Below are 20,984 nucleotides of genomic sequence, written 5' to 3' on the forward strand. Positions count from 1 at the left end.
TTTCACACAAGGGTAAAGATACGTTACTTTTCTTCGTAACAGTCACATTCGTTACGTTATTTTTTTCTTCTTTCTACAAAAGGCTTAGAATTGCGGCTGTCAGGGTTTCCGTAGTTCACCCTGTTTATTGCTTACATCTGTCGCGGAAGGTACTATAGGTTTGGCCATGAATTCATACAGTAATTTGCAGAGAAACAGACATTATGGTTCGATGAAAATGTCTTCGCAGTATCCGTAACCTAATCAGAACAACGGCTATTTCTATGATTATATTAACCTTTCATTTGTCATAAAAGGTACGACTGAAGAAACGGTTTGATACTGTCGCGATATATTGCTTTATTACTGTTTCTGATTAACTGCGGTCGTCTAAGTGGCATATCATAGACCCTGCATTGAAATTCATATCATTTGCCTGAACGGAGCTTATAGCAATACCTTTGAATGTGTAGCGTTACTATTATATGGCCGTCAACCAAGTAATAGAAAAAAGATAAAAATAAACAATTTTCTAAAATTAGAAAAATAATTTATTTCTTTAGAATAAAAAAAGTGAAATATAAAAAGAAATTACACTATTGTTAATTAATTCTCAATATTCCTATATAATGAAATATTACGAATACAGTGAAATATTGAACATGCTTATGAGTCAATATCATTGCCAATAACAGTGCATTGCAATGATCAATCCAATATATCCCTGTCTGAGTTCACGAATGTACCCAAATAGTGATTTTGCTCGAAACCGATTTTGAAGAACACATTGTAATTTCATAGAATAATTTGAATAAATAATTCCTCTCCAACATTATCTGAAGCACAACTAAACTTTACTCTTCTAAAAACTGATGGTCAAACAGGAAATTGCAGGTCACAATGTGTGGATGAAGATAAAGATCAAATATTCCGTTTTAAAGCATTGTAAGTTGTCCACAAGGTCAGGACATTTAAAGTGAAACCAAACACTAAACGTGGATACAAATATACATGTTTATTTACAGTAATAATGATCATAAAAGCATAATTTAAAGTCAAAGAGAAATGTTAGCTTTGTAACATGTGGGTTACAAAATAACACGATTTATGTCAGGAAGGCCCTAAACTTAATTCCTGTGCACGGTCAATTACACAAACGGACACACACACATAGTTATACTTTCATCAACTATACATAATATCATGAAAGAATGCATGCTATTAGAAATGACGAGACGGGGCAAGATGCATTATATAAGAAACTCTATGTTGATCAATGTAGAAAAGGAACCAGGACCTCGATACTTTTATTGAAAAGAAAAACGGGAAAAGGACATTATACATGTATCCCATTTATAAAAAAGGAAATGTACTCAGCTTCATATGTGTAAAGGTAAGGTTTCCTCTGAGATAAAATGATTAAAGATAATGATTATTCTTTACTACTTGTGGGAAATGTCCACTCATTTCTTTGCCAGCTGCAAAATCCATCCCGAAAGTTACAATCTGATGGTTGATATGATGAAAATATTGACACCAAAGCTAGAACTTGTTAACATTTATACAAACGCTTTTTGGGTACAAACGGTGAGTTTGAAACGAATGAGAAGCTTTCATTAGTATGTAATAAAGAGTTAAATAAAGTGATATTTACGATAGTATTGTTATCATTGCAATCTTTTTTTGGTAATCTGAAAAATATATCCCGAACTTTTCACACGAGAAAGGTATATTTTTTAATATTTTTTTATAATATCATTGCCCTGTCATGACTCAAACGCTACATGCACCCCCACCCCAACATTCAAACAAAACAAGCAAGACCAATATGTAAAAGCTGAGATCCCAGCGACAAATGCAAAAACCACGCATTAGATTATGACAATAATTTGGAGTCAAGGGTATTTATTGTCGGGAAACGTATGTCCCCTACCTTTTCAGCAATGCAATATGTGTACGAGATAAGTCAAAACTATTGTTTTGATGCAACTTTATCAAATTATTTTTATAATGCTAAATATGATTGACGGATAGGCTTTGAACCTACGCTGTCCGTTATTTAGCAATATTATCAATCATGTCGAAAGCACATTTAAGTATACATTCAAAATAAATATTAATGTTTTGTAGGGTTCATTGGTTGGGGAGTTGTATTTTGTTAGGTATGGTATTTTGCGATTATACATTTCGAGAGTTAGAGCTTTGTGTTCATTTATAGGCGGTAATCGGTCTTTCCCATGATGGGATACAGCGCATAAGATTTATAAATTAATCTTATCATACCATGCAACTATATACTAGAATATTTGAGGGTGGTGATTTCAAAACTTATCCGAGTGCCTTTGTGTGGAGAACCGTCCTATGAACTTTGCAGAACTCACTTTTTTATTTATAATTTTATCCTCTAAACTTTCATATCCTGTTTATTTAATTCATTTAAAAGGTTGGGAGAGTTATATTGCCTGATGCTAGTTACACATATTTCCTTTTGTAAATATCTTTGATGTACGTGGATTTACATTGATATTTCTACTGTATGTATAGTTATAGGCTGATTTCACACTTGCTGGCTTCAAAGGTATGAGGCTATCTGGTTTACCCCCGAACACCACTTTGGTGGAAAGATAATAATGGCAAATGTGATTGGTCAATTTACACCTATAGTACTGATGTAACATTTATTTCACCCTGTATGAATAGTAGATGCATATTTTCGGACGAAAGCTCTTATGCAGGCTAAAGGAGTACATACCAACACATCCAGACTTACCCGACAGCGGGAAACTAAAGAACTATTCATTGTCACTTTCTTTATACATTAACCAAATATAAACGTTACATGACGGTATACACCATGATTTAAAAGGACAAATAATACATGTCTGAATAATCTTAGATAAGGATACTGATTGAAATTGGCTACTTGTCACAGTCTTACAAGATTTAATCGTACAATAATTGAAATTACGTTTGGTTTCGTTATATATATATATATATATATATATATATATATATATATATATATATATATATATATATATATATATATATATATATATATATATATATATATATATATATATATATTGCCTGATGATATTAGACATGTATGATAACATAATTTCTTAATTTCCTTCACCCTTTATTATACGTACATTTTCACCTTCGTTTACACACAACGTCAAAGACGAAATCCCAGGAATACCTGCATCAATTTTAATCTTAATGATGTTAGTAAATATTAATTCTTAGTCTTTTACTGAACATATCAAATCTTACTTATAAGAATAGTACGTACACAACAGCAAGTGCTACGCCTCATTAAAATCTGCAAGACAGATTCATTTTGAATTTTGTTATTCCATTTGTTTGCTTACATGTTTAGTATTACTAGTCAGAGGATAGCCCAATGGGAATTATATATTTGTCCCTTTCTGCCCTTCATATTTTCCTGGAGCGTTAGTTTGTTTGAATAAGTATGTAGGCTCTGACATTAATATTACATGTGTAATCAAAGGTCGGATCACAATCTGGACTAAGTCCTTAAAGAGTTGTGTCATATGTATTTTCAGGTGTAAAATGAATATGGTTATAGGTGTTATCAGTAGTTTGTTTTAATTGTGTATGATCGTATGTAACATCAAACTTTATCTGTCCACACGTACTTGTGTAATTATATGTGTTGTCAGGCATTGGTTTTATCGTGTCAAAGCGGTTACTTCCGTCCCTGCCCACATGTTGACAAGTTTTGATTTTGTTGTGTAGTGGATGTTTCATATTCATTAAATTGTTATTCTTTAAATGATTAGCCAAAGATGAGACACTTGCTTTGACTGCAACTGATCTATTTGGGAGTTTGCTTTGTCCGGGTTGCTCCTCTTGAACAGTTCCGCATGTATCACGTGCAGTATCATAAGTGGCTTCTAACACCTGATTGCTTCTTTCATATGATGGCCGTACGTTCGGGCTGCTAGTGCTTTTGTTCGAAACCCCTCTATTTCTTTCACTGGAAAGTCTGACATCATTGGCCGACGTTTTGCTTGCAGCGGAATGACATATTCTCCTAGAAAATAAATAAAGTGCTGTAACTTTGTTTCAAGGATTTATTTGCGATTGGAATAATATATTTCTGTAGTTGTAAAGTTTCTAGCAAAACTGTGTAAACTTAATTTCAAATCATAATCGTGAATTTTGAACACCTTTTGTTAGAACAAAGCTGTTTCTGAAAATTGATTTAAATGTAAGGTTTTCTAAGTCCGATATGTTACGAAATTTTCAGACAAATTATAAAACAGAAATTTATATATCATTGTTTATTTTAAACTAGATTACGATATTACGATTAAACTCATAGCTACAAAGAAATACAAATCTATTAAAAAATGTTAAGACTTTAGTTGTTTGCCGCAGCGTCGATGTCAGCTAATTTTAAAATTTTAAACCGAACCATGCAAGTGTGTAGGACATATTTAACAGTTTATATACCCTAGTGTTTTGCGGGCCGAAAATAATTTTATTTTGCGTACCTGTAGAAGCATACCGCCACAGACAAGACAGCTACAACCATAACAACACACCCGATAACAACAGGTATGGTTGTACTCCCTGAAATATATATTACAGGATATTTGGTAAACACTAAAATGAATCATTTAGCTCTTAACAATGTTGCAAGTATGTGGCACCTAATAATGAAGATATCAAAATTTAAAACTGAAAACTTTAAGATTACCTTTAAAATGTACAACGCCACGGTGCAGTGATATTGCTAATTGTTTAAATAGCATGTACATAATTAATCGAGATCTGGGGTGTCTGTCTCTCTTTAAAACATAATGTCGTAGAGGTTTGCATTCATATATTAAATATTCAGTTAAAAAAGATCTTAACAAATAGCATAACCCATTCATAGCTAAAATGACAATATAACTAGCCTTGACTAATATCAAAATTCTTAAGTCAAACTTATATATCTGTATTTGAAAACTGATGGAAAACATATTTCGTGCGTGGGATAATTCATCCAATTTAGAATTAGTCAAACGATTTTATTCAAAACAAAAGAAGTCCATGTCCGATGAATGAGGTCTACAGGTCATTTTGCTTTTAACGAAAATAGAGAAAATATTGAATAGGGAAATTGTGTAAGCAAAACATTGCACACAAGAAAAATCTGCTACATCGATAATCGATTTGATTAATGGAAGGGTCAGTATGTCTAGTTACACAGATGGATACCTTTTACTTATTTTGCGAATAAATAGGACTGTACACGTACCGTAAATCATATCAAAAAGAGTACCAACATTGAACATATTCGAGTGTACACTATCCTTAATGTGTCACATATAATATGTCTCAGTGAAGGAAAGGACAAATGGTAGGAAATGCTACCACGTCAGAGATGTTTATTAGTACAAGCTAGTTGAACACGGCTATTAACTAGTGCAGTCTATGTTCACAAAATCTGCATAATGCTACTTAGCCAAATGTTATATATTAAGACATAAACCAAAAACAAATTAGGAAAGGAAATAATAGCTTCACCGTCCATATTACATCTATCAGGATCGGATTTTGCTCTTATACGGCATGCTCGAGAACACTTTGACTTATGAGTGAAGCTGGAAGTCTAATGTGCGGTTCATGATATTTATCCATGTAATACATTTGAACAACTTAAATGGAATATCTATTGATGATTCATGATCATCGAATCGTGCAACACGCATTGAAATTGGTGTTCCTGAATATAAAAGGTGACTGCTCTACAAACATCGTCTTAGCCTGTTTCGGGATTTCGCATTGAGAAGCTAATTTGATCTGTAGTTGTACAATATCGTACAAAGTGCACATAATATTGAAGCAATGGTCAGAGCTATGTGACTGGTTTTCTTTCTTATTCGTTGACAGGGTTACCATGGAAACGGCTTTAGCCTTTAGCTGGCAACGCACTCATCATTGCTCCCAGTATGTTGGCGAGTGGTTAAATATGATACAGGTCTTGTTTGTCATGCTCTAGATAGCGTTATACTAAATATACAGAATCCAAGCCTTTATTCTAACAAGCTAAATACGATTAAAACTATGATAGAATAACATCAAAACGTGGGTAGTAATTCAGATGGAAGCGATCTAACAAACAGGAATTATAAGTAAATTCAAGCATCAAGTATTTCCTATGAAGAAATGTCTTACCCTTGGCAGAATTATTTGACATAGGAAAAGTACTTGTTACAGCTTGAGCAGTGGTACTATTACTAGCAACAGCAGCAGAGTTGATGTTACTAGACGTGTCAACAGTGTTTGTCATAGTATCTGTAGAGTACTCTTCAATTGTCGTTATTGGTATTCTTGCGGTCGGAACAGAAGTAAATGTGCTGGGTGTATTCGTCATCTCTGAAACAGTAATTGCCAATATACTGCACATATCGTAACAAATACGATTCATTATTTGTAAGTAGTTGTTTACTTTTGTAACTTGTTACTAAAATTGAAAACCTTCAGGAAAAATACTTTACAATCTTTTAGTAAATATGAGGACCTATGTAACTGAACTTGTTTTTAAAACAAAAGTATATATTGTCTTATTAAATTAAGCAGATCTCCAAAACATCATATAGGGTAGAAGTGTGGCTATTGTTTGTGACACCGTCATAGTGATTGGATAATTAATTCAAGTTTTATACTCTACCATTGTCAACTAATGTATGGAAGTCTAAATACATAATGGCTGATAAAGCAGTGTATTGCTTTGTAGTGTACGTTGATTCCATTCACAATTTGGCAAAACTAAAGAAAGTCTTCAATTAAATTTGGAAGCATTGTAGCTTAATTATCAAGTAATATAGAACGCAGCCTTACTCGGGTCGTTTGTTATATATGCGTTTTTCACACCATATTATACGTTGCACGTTTATTAATGCATGATGTATATGTTTTGCTAGATCATATATATATTTCTTAATGTGTGTGGTGCTTGCATTACCATATAATTTACACGACTGATAATATTATCTATAAGTTTATTATATGATGTGCACTTTCAATACATTAGATTTGGCTGGAATTACAGTATGTACATTCCTTAATGATATTATGTTTTGTTGTTACTATATATTGTACATTATTTATAATTTGATACGCATCACTAATTAAATTATATATAGTTGTTAATTATATGAATTAAATCATAAATGTGTGATGTACATTTGTTACTGTGCCATGTAGTCAAATTATTTTATATACTGTGCAGACTAGGTGATGCAATATGTATGTGTCATTATCTCATGAGCGGTTTTAGCGTTATAATATATGAAATTCATCAAGAAAAGGTTCGAACTGGAAACGCTCTTCAAAGTTAAGAATTACTGATAAACCGGTTTATTTTTCAATGTGGTTAATTTTCTTTCATCCCAGTCGTTAAATTACACTTTGTTTCAAACTCACATTTTTCATCTCACTACAAAAGTACAAATGATATACCACTTATTCTTAAAATAAGCTGCTACTGACTTGAATGAAAATGCTCTGAGCTAAAAGTAAACACATTAAGACTTGCCAGTCTCAGCAATGTGGCTACTTAACCTGGCTGAAGGGTAGTTTTGCATTCATGTCAATACATTCAGAATATCAGATTTTTGTATAAGTTCTATCAGAGTTTATGTGCAGATATTACAAACCTACTTTTCACATCCATTCAGTTTCGATTACCACTGATTTTGTATCAGCTAAACGTATTATAGCCTTAGGAAACGCAATATGTTGCATAATAACATTCTAATTTGCACGAGAAAACATTAAAAAGAATGAATAAAAAGTGTTTGTCGCATCAATTTTCTTTTGAAAAAAAATATCTGACCACTATTTTACAGACCTACTCAACCGCTATATCCAAACTTTATAATTTACGTCTCCACCATAATGAGCTCAGATATGACTCCTTAAGTGACCTAAAAATGTACAAACTAATTGTTGGAAACGCTTATTTTTAAACGGTCCTAAAGGTACACTTTGGAAGCTTCCAACTATGTATACTTAACAACCTGCCCTTTTAGTAGAATACCAAATTATTTGAAAATGGAACTCCTTGATACTGTTATATAAGGTGAAACTTTATTTAGAGAATTGGTCTAACAAAAGACCAGTCAAAACCAACTTTCGCTGACTCAGGTAGGTCCGGTTTATTTGACCGTGGTACACATGTGTTGCCTGTGCATATCTGATTCAGAGAAAGTAAAAAAACAATCTAACAATCAAACTCTATTTATTTATGGTTTATATGTATGTTGACTAAAAAATTAAACTCATTACGTTTGAACGATTTTAAAGCAAAAAATAATATATAATCACTTTGAATTATTTATATTAAGACTGGACTTTTATAGATTTCAATAATAATAATAATAATAATAATAATAATAATAATAATAATAACAATAATAATCACAATAATAATAATAATAACAATAATAATAATAATTAAAAGTAGAAACATTAACAGAAACGTACATCTATTCTGTTAAGATTCATGTGAGATAAAAGTTCATATATCTATCTTGTTAAAATTTATATGAAATAAATGTTCAGGTACGTAAAGAATAGAATCTAATAAAATAATCTACATAAATGATACATCATCATACTTTAATAAAAGTTACGAAATCGGAGATTTATATTAGGAATAATAAAATTCACGTTGAAAAGCGCAAAGAAATTGTGAACTACATACTGATATCTAAATTTGAAGAATAAACACAATACTCCATCTTCATATTTGCACCTTTCTTCATTTGTTTAATCATTCCTCTATCTTTAACCGTATAAATACCACCTAATTAAATATACTTCCAAGTGTCATTTGCATATTAACAATGACTGAAATCAATAGGCTTTTATGAGCGAAAGGCTGTAAGGATCCATCATTGTTATTCGTTGGTGATAAGCTCATTTGTTTCAGAAGATATGATAAGTTAAGATTTAATACGAGTCGGTACAAAAGATAGTTTCACATAATCTGTAGATATGCATTACTTATATTGTATAATTTGTATCCGTTCCTATAAATAAAAAATTAAGCTCAGCCCACTGAACAAATTAAGATGTATTTTATATATGCTGTTTTCTGAACATACAACAATAATATCTTTTAAACTAATGGGTGCATCAATTAAAAAGTTCCTCAAGGAATAGTGCATATTAATAATTCTATATGCTATGTGTTAAATTAGGTCAATATATTTTTTATCTTAATATAGAAGCAATTTCGTGCACATTAAGATGAATCTCGACTGAAGTATATGCGTTGGTATTTAAACATATTTCACTCAATTAGTAACCTGGACACATTATTAAGCATCTATTCAGACAACGTTATGTACTATCTGACATTACATCTCTATTACAAAATTAGAGCATGACATTGTGCAGATAAAACGTTATATATTGTATATGCGTGGTATTATGATCTACAGAATGTTATTATATATAACGGACGATATCAAACATTTCAACCTTATTATGACCCATCCCGAACAAAGCAGGGTGAAGACCTTATCGTAAACAAGCTGACTGCTTCAACAACTATACCTATATTATCGAGTTCCTTAAAATCATTGCCGTTAAAGCTACGTGCTGCGTATATTTCTGGTACGGGCGCGTTTCTAAATCAATTTCCTTCGATAATGTTTGACGTGGAAACTGCAGCGCATACAGCGCTCAGAGAAGTAGTAATAAGACAATATAGTCTTAAAATAAGTAAAGAAAAAACTAGTACGTGACACAGAATTCAACAAATAATTTAATTCTCTAGAACAAACAGTGACATTTTAAATAGAATATACAGTAATGTGTACTAAATACCAATAAATCCTGTAAGTGTCATCATACCTCTGAATGTATTCTATGTTTAAAATGACCTCCAGTTGTGTTCCAAATGCATTTCAGTCTAAAATGCGCTAATATAGCAAACCTCGTGTGTGTATATATATATATATATATATATATATATATATATATATATATATATATATATATATATATATATATATATATATATACATATATATATATATATATGTGTGTGTGCGTGTGTGTGTATGTATGCGTGTGTGTGGATTTTCCACGATGGTATCAGTGAGATATCGGGTATGATCCACTAATTTCATCTGGTGGATAGGGTTGACCTCGTTGCTGAGTATGCTCCGGTCAGCTATGTTTGCTCTATATGTAGGACTGAGATACATGTAGTTTAATTAGCCTTTTATAGTATTTCGTACTCAAGCACCTCCTACAGTACTTCCTGATGTTGTTTCTGGATAACTCAGATCGCTGCAATTTTGCCAATTTCAGTTCAGCATCACAAGAACGTTATTTCGTATCACAGTAGAGATGGCTTCATTGAGCTCTTCTGGATTGTGCAGGATCACGTCAAACAAAAACCTCGTCGTATAGGCAGATAGTGTTAAATAACTAAGATGACAAACGTTTCACGTGGCGTATTTAGTTGTCGTGATATTTTTCAAATCGCTTCAGCGACAATTGTTTGCCCGCCATGTCCACAATGAGGTCGCCGAAGATTCTCATATCGCGAATAAGCCCTTGCATGTCAAACTGAGCCCCACTTGGCTACAATCGGATGTTCCTGAGCATTGCTCGATGCGCCGACAACGTCTGCTTCGCGCTATTTGTTGGGAAAGGGGTCCAGTCCGGATCAATTCTTTTTATGATCGTGTGTAAGGTAAGTCCGGCTCCGGATAGAATCGGCATCATCGGGTTGGCCAGGGAAACTGAGGATACCTCTCTGGCCGCTGTCACAGCTATTTGTGATGTTGATATGGCCCTCATTTGTATCGCCTGCTCGCGTGCAAGTACATATAGACTTTTCGATGGCAATAGCAATAACACGATTCTGGCTCGTTACGCTCTTCTGCCTACATATTCTTGTCAATGTGATTGAAAATGAATGATGGGCTTCATCCTATGCTTCTGCATCAACTAAGTTGTGATAAATACTCGCTTAAAAGCTTCAGTGCACGTTAATAGTTTTCATCGCTGACCTTAACGTCACTAAGCTTATCTCCAACAACATAAAGTGGAAATCTATTTAAGCCTTTTGGAATTTTCGTCAGTTGGTTAAATTTTGCAAGATCCGACAGCGTATCAGGAGTGGCCTTCAGCTCAAGATGGTCAGGATATTTATGTGATTCTACTACGTGTAAGAACCGGAAATCATGAGCGGAATGAGGTATATTTAGGTGATATTTTTAAACGTAATAACAAGACAGGACAATTCTTTTCCAAAGTCATTCATTGCTGAAAACATACAATCTCTGTCCCTGGGACCACACACTTTCCAGTATTTTCTTCGATATTTTGCTCGATCAATAATTTTATGAAGCTGTTACTTAGATGCCATTGGAACATTGACAAAGTTTCCTTTCTAAGCACCTTTCCTTTTTAAAAACACTGTTCAGTTTTCGTTCAGTTTCATCCTTCGTTAAATTTTTTAGATACGTATATGACGCTGCAGCGATATCTGGATCGATTTTTCCATGCATGTTATTCATGACCACGTTCAAAAGTTCTTTACACGTTGTTGTTTTCAAACACTGATTGTTCTGCCACCGGCTGTGGAACCGATGGTTCAGAACAACTGCATCGTCAAGGACCTTCACTTTCATGATCACCTTCATGTCCTCTTACTCTAATTCGGCATGTTAAAAAAATATTTTCTCTTTGGCATTGCGCAGTTTTTGGTATCCGCGAAATCTTGTTTTTATAAATAATATTTTGTCCATGCAGTCGTGTTCACTTTTGTGTACGTCTCTGTCTTCCATTCGATCAAATAGTCATCGTTTAATGTATCCGGTTTTCACTTCGAATCAACGATGCTTGGATGCAGTTCCTGGATAGTCGGTTTAACATTGTCTTGCATACTTTTGCCAGCCGTGTCGATTACCTATCGTTGCAAAATGTATATACGGCAAAATACTTGTCTATGGCTTCTCTGAGCTGTTGTTGTCGCATATGTCAAACTAAAATATGAGACAGTTATATCTCATTGTCTTTCCACTGTTCATATGCATGTTCTAATAATAACTTTGACAAATCTTTCACTTGATTGATATCCGAGTAATTTCCCGTGGTCTGCTTAAGCACGTGATTGTCATTTTCAACATACGACGCAACCTGCCTGTATGTATCACCGAACAATAACTGGTTAAGTTCGATAACTACTTGAACAATTTCCGCCATGGTGAAACTTTAGTTTCCACATATATTAATTAGAAAATTGTTAAAATGTCGAGTTATACTAGGTCGCCGAGTATAACATTTTGGCAATAACTTGACGCAGGATTAGAAGGTTTTGTCGTGAGTGTAGTAAACGTAAATGTTGAGTACTTCATGCTTGCGACGGACATGTACAATTCAACCGTTGTTGAACCAGTTCGAGAGGTGAGGTCGTAAAGAGCATCAGGAGTGATATCTGGTTTTATTCCATCTACCCTCTACATGAGAATGCCCTGGGTTTCAGAACTGCGCCCACGCACTTGAAATTTCCAGATAGCTACTGCGGCAGATATCTGCACCTGAAGTTAGAAATTGGCCGTGGCCGACTCGTTTGTAGCATGATCTTGGCCAGGAGATTTGCAAAAACATGATAATCCTAGTATGTGCTTGAGATTTATGATGATGCTGATACAGAAACTCCAAACCATTTTCCATTAGTTTGTGATTGTTTTGAAAGTGCCCAGAGCTGTTTATGATACGACTTGCATCCACGTACATTTCCGTGCCTATCTCGTTGTTTGCCGTTGGTGGATAATCCGTCACTAAGATTTTAGTTCCAGACGCCACGCTAGTTTTCTGTGAGTGTGCCGCCAGTGGTAGCTACCTTTGAGCCACCAAAGGAGTTCAAATGTGACTACGATATGGCATGGATGTTACCATGGGTATCGCATGGAAGTAGGTATAATTTTTGGTTTTCCATCGATGTCGTTTTATATAGCTAATATTTGAATTATTGATGGTCAAAAGTTCGTCATAACTATCATTATTAACACTGAAACCTTGAACGGTCTGGTCTGCGAATGGTGTATAATTTCCGCTGCAATCTTTGTCAATTCAGATAGAACGATCCATTGTATCAAAGTGATAGGTCATAGTCCTTCTCTGGTTCATCATTGTATACGCTCCAACTCGTCCAGAACTCTGTGATGTTGGAGTTGATTACATGGAAAGATCGCTAAGAGCTTGTCCAGTCACTGATAAATGTTCAGACATCATTCCACCAGTCATATTTGTTAGCCTGTGCCACATCAAGATCTGCTGAGGAGATGGTTATAGAAGATAGAAGATCCTGTCATGTTGGAGGTGGTAAACAATAGAGAATGTTTCCTTCCATGAAAATATTTCCTGTGATTTCTCCTTTGCCAGTCCATTGACGTGCGACCATCGTTCGGCTTTAGAGTCATGTGTAGGGTATCTTACATCGTCGAAATTGGTGATGCCGTGACCGTTCATGTTGAAAATATCCTGCATGGAGTACCAGTAGCGATTGACTTTTTTATCCAGCCCATCCTGACTAGCGCAATCTCTGTGCCCTATTCCATAAACAGTCGAAAGGAAGCTAAGAACATGACGTGGTGAATTATATGGAAAATGAACATAATTCTTTTCTTCAAAACCACGTCCACAAAAGCTCACTAGCATACTTTTTAATGCCTGATTGCCATTACATGATCGTGGGTCCTACTGGTTATGGCAAAATGAACCTGCTTATGAATATGCTCATGAATTACATGCTCCAATACGACCGCGTGATCCTATACACGCTCAGTCCTCACCAGGACAAATACAGGACACTGTTAGAGTTCGGAGACATTGTCTTCGGCAATTTGCTTCATTAAAACTCTGTCTTTAAAGATTCTAACGATTCAATATTTACCTTTGTGGATCCGCATCAGATACAACCCATACAAGAACTGGATTCGGACAAGCATAATATTATCGTGCTCGACAATATTAAAATCGACCGCTAGAACATGAACCGCATCTACGAGTGTTTATAGTTGTCGAGAAACAAGAGCTGCAACAGTATTTATCTCTCTCAGTCGTATTAAGATGTGCCTAAATATATCCGACGTAACATGTTATTTTTTTTGTTACTGTTGTCAGGACTTGACAACATAAACATTGACGCGATCGCGAGAGATTATTGTAGCGGCATCACTGCGAAATAATCCAATACTGCTAGGCCACTGCAGTGTAAGTTCCAGGAACCAGTTTGTCACGATTCTTTGCGACGCTGAAACGGTACCGGAATTATATCGAAAGGGCTTTGATTAGTTTTACGTACCTGGCTAGTATAAAATCGTCGAAGACAGCATCGCTGATGGCAACCCCTTGTCAATAACTATGTTGTCATAGAAATGTAGTTTTCAGCAACATGCTGGAAAACAAGTCGTCGTCAGCACCATGACTTTCTCAAAATGTTTATCGAGCAGCCGGCGACGTTACGTCAACGTGTAATCGAGTATAAAATATGCCAAATGGGGTTTCAACAAAATATCGCACATAAACTGCTCAAGCCGATCATCGCCAAAATGAACGCAGTAAAAATGACGTAAGATACAAAGCAAGATCAGCTCCTAGAAATAATCAGATCGACTCAGCGACACCAGCAACGTTTCTTAAATCCGCTATTACAAAAAGCCTACCGAGATCGTCTAGCGATTAAAAGTGCTGATTCCTTCCAAACAAATTGGGAATGTCGGTGTATAGATAACAAGATGGTGGATTCATCTTCTGGATAACAAACTGCTGACGTCTGATCAGTATCAGATTCTGTCCCATGACTCGATGTAGTCACATGCACGTAAATAATGGCTCTCAGCGATAACACGCTGTTTTTCAATTGACGTTCAGTCACATCGACTGTGGAGTATAATACTCCGCTACAATTAGATCAGCAGGTGGCGTACCAGACCTCGCTGCTCTCTGCCGAGATATGGAGCAGCTTTTTTAACGTCCCCTTGAGCAATTATCGGTCTTTATACTGGAATGCAGCAGCAATGGGAGGTGCTCAACGACAAACGATCAAGATATCGTCAGGCGGGTACAACGTCAACGACATCGCTGTGACAATTCACAATTGATCAGAGCTGACGGACACACCTCAACGAAAACCAAATGTATCCCAATTATTCCACATTGCGAACCAGAATCACAATCGCTGACGGTTTTGGCGTGGGATTTGACATTTATAATTGGATCAGATCCTCTCTAGGTTTAAGCGCAGGCACTATCGTAAACGACACTTTAACGTACGAAGGAGATTTTCCAGTCAAGATCACTGACGTGAACAGCCTCTTCAGCAACTGCCCGATCGCTCGGAGATTGTTATCTTCGGTCGGTCTGGCCTCCAACGTGATATATTAGATTTTGTTTAACTTTCATTTCTTTTTCCACCCTGAACACGTACGTTATCTTAGAAATTACCATGTGGCTCACCGATCAGTCTGCCAATGCCATCGATAATAACAACAAGAGAATCGCATATTATCTGCACGTGTATCGAAAAGCCTTATGACGTCTGATAATGGCTTCAGAAAGAAACAATATTCACAGATAAAATATCAGCTGTTAAAATAAAACGTAAAATTGTGTGTGGATTTTTATTCACTCTGTTTTCATCTGTGTGAGCGTCTCTTCCGTTCATTGTAGCGAAAGCAGCTTCGACTGCCCTCAAGGCGACATAATTTAGAGCTACTGGAGCTGCCTCTGCATCTGCAACGACAGTGGGACACAATATATTCAATTAAATCATGCCACAGTCATCACATATGACAACATCGAAATTGCCGTCGGCGACAATATCTCAAGCATCATAGGAAAAGCAATTTCCTAGTCATTCCAAGCAGGCACAATGCCCACATAAAAAAACTGCGGAGGTGCTCAGTGAATGATAAGAATACATTTTACAGGATCTTGAGAGAAAGGTGAGTGGGGCTACACAAATGTGATGTCTTGGCTCCATCATGTCCAGTCAAGGATTAAAAAGATTGTGGTAATAAACATTTGTCCAAAAATTATAATCATTTTAAAAACCATTCTATTTTTTTTTATAACATCAATATAAAATAGCGGCCCCACGTATGATATATTTACACTCGATTACCTTAGGCTGAACGATGACACTCCCATCGACGACTGGACGACCGAGTACGAGTACGTCGAATAGAAAGACACGATATCACCAATCTAATCGCAAGTACGTATCGAAAAAAGAATGAGGCGAGACAAAGATGTGTACCTGCTTCGCCATAAAGCCTTTCTGGAAGTCTGAGCGAAAATATAACCTGCGACAGGCGAATGAACTTGTTCAGCAGGATATCAGGTCACACTGGAGAATAAAGGATGGTCGCTATTTAAGTCGGCACAGCACCAGCTGAAGAATCAGACCGTATAATAAATCAGTGGCTATTTATCACGAGCTAGCACTATCATGAATCTGATCATGTTCAGCGAGGACTACTTTCCATCGTCTGCCACCAACATATGGTGGTTTAGAGACACAAACACTGGAGCTGCTGTGAGTTCTGAATTCACTCCCATTGATGATATGCTTTCAGTTGCTGTTGTCGCTAATGCTACTGAACTTAACGGAGACCGTTTCAGAACCCATTTTGCTTTTGCTCGTAACGCAGCATGCAATCAAGTATTTGCTTCCATGCGTTTTTGCACGGATTCCATTCGTGAAATCTGCATCACACTTCCCTTGAGCAAAATAGTCGGAGCATTTCGGGATTTCCATACGGTATTCAGAGGAGTAATGCATACGCGGTCTAAAAAAAGAGATTTTCTTACAGATTGCATGCACAAAGTTAAGTGATAGAAAGAAAATTCATCATGACGTGGTTTTCATTGTGGATGCCTAAAAATACACATTTCGATGTTTATATGCTTGAATTAGAATCCACGTTGACCAGATTTACAACAAAAACCCACATTATTTTGAGCAAAACAGGATTCATATGCAATAGTTTGTGAATCCTCAGAAGACCAGAGCGTAAAAAGTCGCTATCAATCCAAGCAGAAAACTTCCAAGATATGTATTAGTGGCATTTTAATTATCACAACGACACAAAACACGAATTTTAGACAATATCCAGAAGAATAACTTGAATGTAATTTTGATGTGGCTGCAAGAAACTACTCCCGGGTGTATAAGATGTTCATGGAAGCCATGCACAAATACAAAAACTATGTATCTAATAATTGAGAGCATCTCAAAGATTTTCCAGTCTATATCGAAATCAGTTTGAATATTGGCGATCCAGGTGGTCGATACATATGTTACTTTCAAACCGATTGATGACGCTTGACGTGCTCAGTGGAAAAATGTACATCATTGTATTGACAAAGCCTAATAAACATAAGGCAAAAAATTCGTCGTACCACAAGAGGCAAGGTGGGTCTGGAACAGCAACTGGTGCATCAATTTCCAGCTCTATAATTCCATTCGTGAAGACGATGACGCCAAACATATTTATGTCAACTGCCATCCCTAGAGTCACACATAAAGCAGTGATGGAAAATGGTGTTGCCCTTGGCAGAAACTTCCGCCTGAAACATGATATCATCACATCGTCGACAAGTTATAAAAGAAAACCAAAAATATAATAACATCTTCGTACGTGCCAGAAGATTTAATGTTATCACCTCAGGAAAATAAATATATTGCTATGGCGGTCACATACAAAAGGCCAATATCGATCAAATTCATGTCGTTTGCGTTAACATAATCTGACAGGCTCATTCTGACTCATCGTCAAGCCACATCAGTAGCTAAACATGCCGCAAAACAACAAGGAATTCATCACACCCTGGTAGCATGAATCGCTTTAAAGTTACTTCTTGGATTGCTCGTCATCGCAAAAGAACACTTGGCAAGGGTGTTTCAAGAAACGAAGTTTCTCAACAAAAAGTCAAATTAGAACCGGAAACAACGTCTCAAGCAAAAATTGGCCCTATCTAACCTTGACATCGAAGAATCATCAACACCAAGCGTTACAAATTTCAGAGGTATATTGTCTAAAGATCAGCTTCCTGATCAAATAATATTCAACGAGAGCTGCGTGATTAACCTGAAAAGCTGTTATGATGGATCTGGAACTCATTGGAATATTGTAGTGAACGACCTACACTACGGCGACATCGATTATTTCGATTTGTTTGGCTGACCTACTCCAGGGGAGGTTATTCCTTACACCAAGCAACCCTCTAAAGGTTCAGTCTTCACTTCGTAACAACTTCAAAACGTCAACGACAGTACATGTGGATGGTACTGCATCGATTACATTAAACACAGACAAGCTGGAAAATTGCCCGTCGAGGCGATTTTATCACTTAGTGCTGGAAACACAGTTTTCAAAAACAACGTTGGTTTAAACAAAATTGTCAAAGTAGTGTAAACTATAACATAAAACAACCAATATGAACTCGTGCTGCCTTAAGTGTAAAAATGAAGTGTAATATCGATCCCACAATGGTGGTGGCCAACAACAATTGCCTCTTGATTAAATCGATGTGTGCCGTACGTGGTTCCAGACAACCACACATCGTCACCGGTAAAGCGCGTAAAACCGTCTCAGAATGGCTTCAAAAGATAATATTATCTTGTACAACACACACAATTAAATCAAAACGGCCTTCGTACAGCGTTTTAACAGTACTCCCACTCGCACGTGGAAGAGATTTACCAGCAATAACAATAACCAATACTTATATTTTTTGACGGAAATCGTTGACCAATACAATCAAACATGGCACTGAACCACGGAAGCATTCCTGATAAACCCACAGGGTTTCCATGCCAGACAACAAGTTACAGACTCATATTTTTAGATCTGAATTTAAAGTAGGTGACACAATCAGCAGACAAAAAAAAAAAACAACTTCAAAATGGGATACAAACCTAACTGGACTGAAGAAGTTTTCCTAGTCATTGCCATTTATAAAAAAATGTCACCTACTCACTCAAAGATTTATCTGAAGAGCCCGTCCAAGGATCTGTTTAGAAATAGAAATTTACTGAAGGAAAAAATTCTCTCGTCAAATGGTTTAAATATTATGAACAATTCAACCCGTGGATTCCAACGAGATCCCAAAACTGCTGAAATAATCTTATCATACACCTCAAACACTCTCGTGAAGTCCAATCACTTAAACTCATGGTCAAATTTTATAACTTTCACACGATGCGGAAGTAGATACCGAGTCACCATATTCAGCAATTGATAAAATCGATCTCGCTCTTGCGCCTGTTTTCTATGTGGCACTGCTGATTATACTCCAGCACCGGTCGCTGATGACTATAACAAAATTCTTCCGCTCCTCGGTCTCACACTCCTCCTTGCTCTCCTCACAATAAATCATCTCAGGAACATAACTCAGGATCTTATTCACATACGCTTTAGCCTACTTTGCACTCTTCGACAAAGCAGCACACTCCTCTTTACTTAATTGCACTATTTGAATACTACTGCAAACATCATCACTAGAACGCAATATGTTACTCCTCCAAGGCCAACACGAAAGATCTATCTTTTCCATAGTACAAGAAAATCTCTAACATGCCACGCAGGAAAATCGAGCACGTTTTTAAGTGGACCTTAAGTTAGCCAAACCCTCCATCTCTATGAGACAAAGCCGCCATTTTTTCTCTTTAACATGCGTGTGTATTTGAATAAACGTATAACCCCAAAGGATATAACTTTGCTTGGAACAGCCAGTAGCCATTTTCAACAAAGTAAATCTTGATCTAATAAATGCCTAAAAAGACGAAACAGAGAGAAAGAAGAAACATAAAAAGAGCAACAAAAAGAAGACAAATCCACTGCTGATTATGATGAAGGTAAAAACGGATTTAAATGAGAAACAGGAAGGAAGAAACAATTGATAAATTATAGTACAGCGATGATTAAGAGGTGGAGTTATATCATACCGGCAACAAAAATAAAGTTTACTATTTAAAGGGAGTAAACACCTTTAAGTATTTATGGTAGACACAACGTAAATTGATCTGAAATAGTGCAATGAGCGTTAACTTCGAGGAAACAAACATGTTTGAGATCTTTATTTGTGTGTAGGATAAACAGTCGTCTTTGGATTGCATGTTCTACAACACTATTATCTGTACACAATTATCTCTTTTTAAGTTAATCCTTACCTTGATATGTGTCATTTAACGTCCTATCAATGACTGTTACGGCAGAAGGAATGGTAATTGTCACATTAGTATAATTGTTGCCAATGACGTCAGTTGGGATGATATCGGTAGTATCAACAGCAGTATTAGTGGTGGTATTCGCAGTGGTATTGGTAACATACGTACAACCTGACAGATTTGTTTTGAATCCTGTCGTCGTCTCTAAAGAAATAAAAACATAAATCGGTCAACATTTGACAACATTCAAATTCATCATTCATACTCTGTTGTATTCTCGATTATCCATGCAAATTATAGACCTCCATATTCTATTGAATATTTTCGAACTGAATATGAATGAAAGAATATTGACTGGGTGATGGGGTAGTATAAATACAATAGTCGCTTTACTGTTAATTTAGGTATATATGTTATTTTATCTCCGAGTTCGACACATCTAGTCTTACATATCGCCAAACTAAGGTAGAATGTTTGTGCGGAAAGACTGATTATCTGCACTGATGGCATGTACAAACCTTAGACATTTTGCATAAAGCGATCAGTATATGACAGTTTACAAGGCACAAGGGTACCTAAACAGTCCGCATTCAAACGCTAGCATGATAGAATGAAAACAGAAAGGGTCTCGAGTGGCCGAGTGGTCTAAAGCGCTCGACGTTACGTATCACTGCCATCTCACCTCTGTCTCCGTGGGTTCGAGTCTCGGATTCGGCTAATGTGGTTATGTGAGAAGGCTTGCCAGTAGCTTCGCGTGGGTCGGTGGTCTTTTCTC

At 36.0% G+C, this 20,984-nt stretch overlaps 1 protein-coding gene across 1 annotated transcript; it reads right to left on the reverse strand.

Moving 5' to 3' along the window:
* Nucleotides 1-669: 669 nt before the first annotated feature.
* LOC149791484 (uncharacterized) lies at nucleotides 670-20,350 on the reverse strand. Its single transcript, XM_089969203.1, has 4 exons — nucleotides 20,213-20,350; nucleotides 6,178-6,378; nucleotides 4,506-4,584; nucleotides 670-4,042 (listed from the first exon to the last, which is right to left on the reverse strand). The coding sequence occupies exons 2-4, from the start codon at nucleotides 6,374-6,376 to the stop codon at nucleotides 3,523-3,525; spliced, it is 798 nt and encodes a 265-aa protein (XP_089825329.1). The 5' UTR covers nucleotides 6,377-6,378; nucleotides 20,213-20,350; the 3' UTR covers nucleotides 670-3,522.
* Nucleotides 20,351-20,984: the final 634 nt, after the last annotated feature.

The sequence above is a fragment of the Sinohyriopsis cumingii genome, chromosome 9 (assembly GCF_028554795.1).
Source record: "Sinohyriopsis cumingii isolate HCF-2022 chromosome 9, ASM2855479v2, whole genome shotgun sequence".
Lineage (NCBI taxonomy): Eukaryota > Metazoa > Mollusca > Bivalvia > Unionida > Unionidae > Sinohyriopsis > Sinohyriopsis cumingii.

Excerpts from the sequence above, each read along its gene's own strand:
- LOC149791484 (XM_089969203.1), bottom strand. The coding sequence starts at position 6,376 with ATGACGAATACACCCAGCACATTTACTTCTGTTCCGACCGCAAGAATA. Across the intron at positions 4,585-6,177 it reads GTCAAATAATTCTGCCAAGG|GGAGTACAACCATACCTGTT; the intron begins GTAAGACATTTC and ends TATATATTTCAG. Across the intron at positions 4,043-4,505 it reads GTGGCGGTATGCTTCTACAG|GAGAATATGTCATTCCGCTG; the intron begins GTACGCAAAATA and ends TTTATTTTCTAG.